The sequence below is a fragment of the Aptenodytes forsteri genome, unplaced genomic scaffold, assembly GCF_000699145.1.
Source record: "Aptenodytes forsteri isolate BGI_AS27 unplaced genomic scaffold, ASM69914v1 Scaffold54, whole genome shotgun sequence".
Taxonomy (NCBI): Eukaryota; Metazoa; Chordata; class Aves; order Sphenisciformes; family Spheniscidae; genus Aptenodytes; species Aptenodytes forsteri.
This window is the reverse complement of record NW_008796044.1, coordinates 17,449,031-17,451,372: the sequence shown is the minus strand read 5'-3', so window position 1 is coordinate 17,451,372 and position 2,342 is coordinate 17,449,031. Positions and strand designations below refer to the sequence as shown.

The following is a 2,342-nucleotide window of genomic DNA, read 5'->3' as shown; positions in this document are numbered from 1 at the left end:
GCGCTGCCGAGCGGGAGGGCGGCGGCGGAGCCCGGGCGGGAGCCTCGGCTGATCGCGTTGTGTTGTTGTGTTTCGTGTTCCCTGCTCGTCTGGAGGCATCGCCCCCCGCCAGCTATTTCTGAGGAGTTACGGACCTGGAGGAGCAGAGTAATAGAATGACCTCTCCTGTGGACCCCAAGATTAAACAGGCTTTGCGAAAGAAACCATCAGAAAGGACTGCGGAGGTGAGGGAACGGCGGCTCCGTGGCCCCGCGGGGTCTTTTTATTTCTCTTTTATTTTTCCTTTGCGTAAATCCGTACTCCGACAGGCTTTCTGCTCGGTGCGTGGTTCGTGGTGTTTGCGTGCCGCACATGACCAGGCTGGCGCTCGCAAACTTCTATGTAGAGTTTGGTTGTTCACTTATTTCTGTTTTCCGAAGTCGGACCTCTCGAGACCAGCAGTGTTTTAAACGTCCAGTAACACGCTGGGTATAAGACATAAGGTGCTTTATGAGCTACTTCAGGCAAGCTGTAGGAAGAAGAAGAAAGGGTAGATCACTGAAAAGTAAAATTACGCGTGTTCCAGTGATGCAAAACTTCTGGGAAAAGTTAGCGAGCTGAAAGACTTTGCTTACCTGTACAGTGATGCAGATTTAAACAAAACCAAACTAATTATGCTTTGTAGACTTCATAAAGGGATGTTTCTCTAGTGAGTGGGAGTACAGAAATGTGCGAGGCTGGTTAGCTACAATAAAACACATTTTCCAATTAACTGCCTTCTCTGTCCCTTCCCCACAAGCTAGTCTGTAATCAGCCATGTATTTTTGGGTATGGTAATGTCATGGAGCATTAACTTAATAATGAAATATGTTTGATAGCATTTGCATTTCACTAAGAGGCTGATTGGAGTTTGTTTGCTTACCCTAGCCGCCTTCTATTTGTTTCCCTTACTGTGATTTTCTTTTTTTTTTTTTTTTAATGTGCTCAAGAATTGGTGGTATGAAACGATACGCTCTTGAATTTGTCCCTTTGAGACCGGGAAACATCTGTTCTCCCTTGATACTTCATGGAGAGCAGAATGTCCTGCCTGGTCTTCCTTATAAGTTAATTATCAAAAGGCTACGCAGGGAGAACTCTGCAGAGACTGCTTCAGAGTACATCCTAGCAGGACAGAGACCCCAATTCCCCTTCGAGTCAGTCTTGTGAGTGAGTGAAATACACGTGTTCAGTCCCAATGTTTACTTGCCTTGGGATATCTGATACATTCCTCCTTGTGTCTCTGCTCCCTAAATTAATGATGAGGCAGTCTCTCTGTTCTTTCCGTTTTCTTATTTTTATCACTCCCCTCTTGCTTCAGACCTTTCTTTCTTTCTCTTCAGCTGTAGTCTTCAGTCAGGAAAATTCCTTTGCTAGTGTGGTTTGCAGTGTTGGGCAACTGGGTTCATCACAGAAGTGTCATTCATGAGCTAGCATACCGTGCTGGCTCGTCATGGGTTTGACTTTGGGGAACAGGTAATCTGGCCTGGCCCGAAACATCTGCCCATGGCTGCTTCTTGCAATACCGACGTCTCACGGCTGTGTAGGGCTTTTTGTTTTTGTGTGTTTTTTTTTTTTTTTTTTAAAGGCATCCCCAATTTCCCCCCCAGCAATTGTCATGGAATTCTTTAGGATTGTTTTTGGCTAAAACTGCCTTAAAATAAATATTTTGCTTAACCCTGTAGTGTTAAACTGTTAGATACCATGATGTCCAGCTGCACTGGGACCGTGCTCGTGGGTTCACGTAGATCTGTGTAGATTCTCATTGAGACTGACATCAGGGTTGTGTGCACGTTTGAATTTGCCAAGGTATCTCAATTGTGGAAAAAAAAAATCTAATCTTTGCTAATCTAACTAATAGCACCTCTAAAATGATTAACAAGGGAATTAAGATTATTTTTTTTTAATCTGGCCCTTTTTTGGCAGGCATTTAGAGACACTGCACAGTGAGACTACTCGTGATTGAAGTTAAACATGCACTTAAAACTTGGCATGATTGGGGCCTCTGTTCTTGTTGCCTGTTGCTGAGTGGATAATTACAGTCAAATCAGTTTTGTTTTCTTGGGGTACTTTTGTTTATATACATTTAGAAACTAACCTGGTTTCAAGAAAAGCACTTCCCTATTTCAGTAGCCCGGTGTATCTGGGGGTCCCCTTTCTGGGTCCATACTACCTGTTCAGACACAAGGCAAAACAAAAATCAAACCTCCCCAGCGCGACCACACTCTGCCAGATTTCCCAAGCATATGCTCTGAGATGTGATGACAGACGGATATGGGGTGATAAGGGAACCGGAGAAAACAATTGCAATATAATTTTTTTTTTTT

At 43.9% G+C, this 2,342-nt stretch overlaps 1 protein-coding gene across 1 annotated transcript in view; it reads left to right on the top strand.

The window, feature by feature from the left end:
* The first annotated feature begins 91 nt into the window (after positions 1-91).
* RAPGEF6 (Rap guanine nucleotide exchange factor 6) overlaps positions 92-2,342 on the top strand; it is a 139,794-nt gene continuing 137,543 nt past the window's right edge. Inside the window, exon 1 of the mRNA XM_009285932.2 lies at positions 92-224. Coding sequence (XP_009284207.1) covers positions 156-224 — 69 coding nt within the window. The 5' untranslated portion in view covers positions 92-155. The remainder of the gene's footprint in view (positions 225-2,342) is intronic.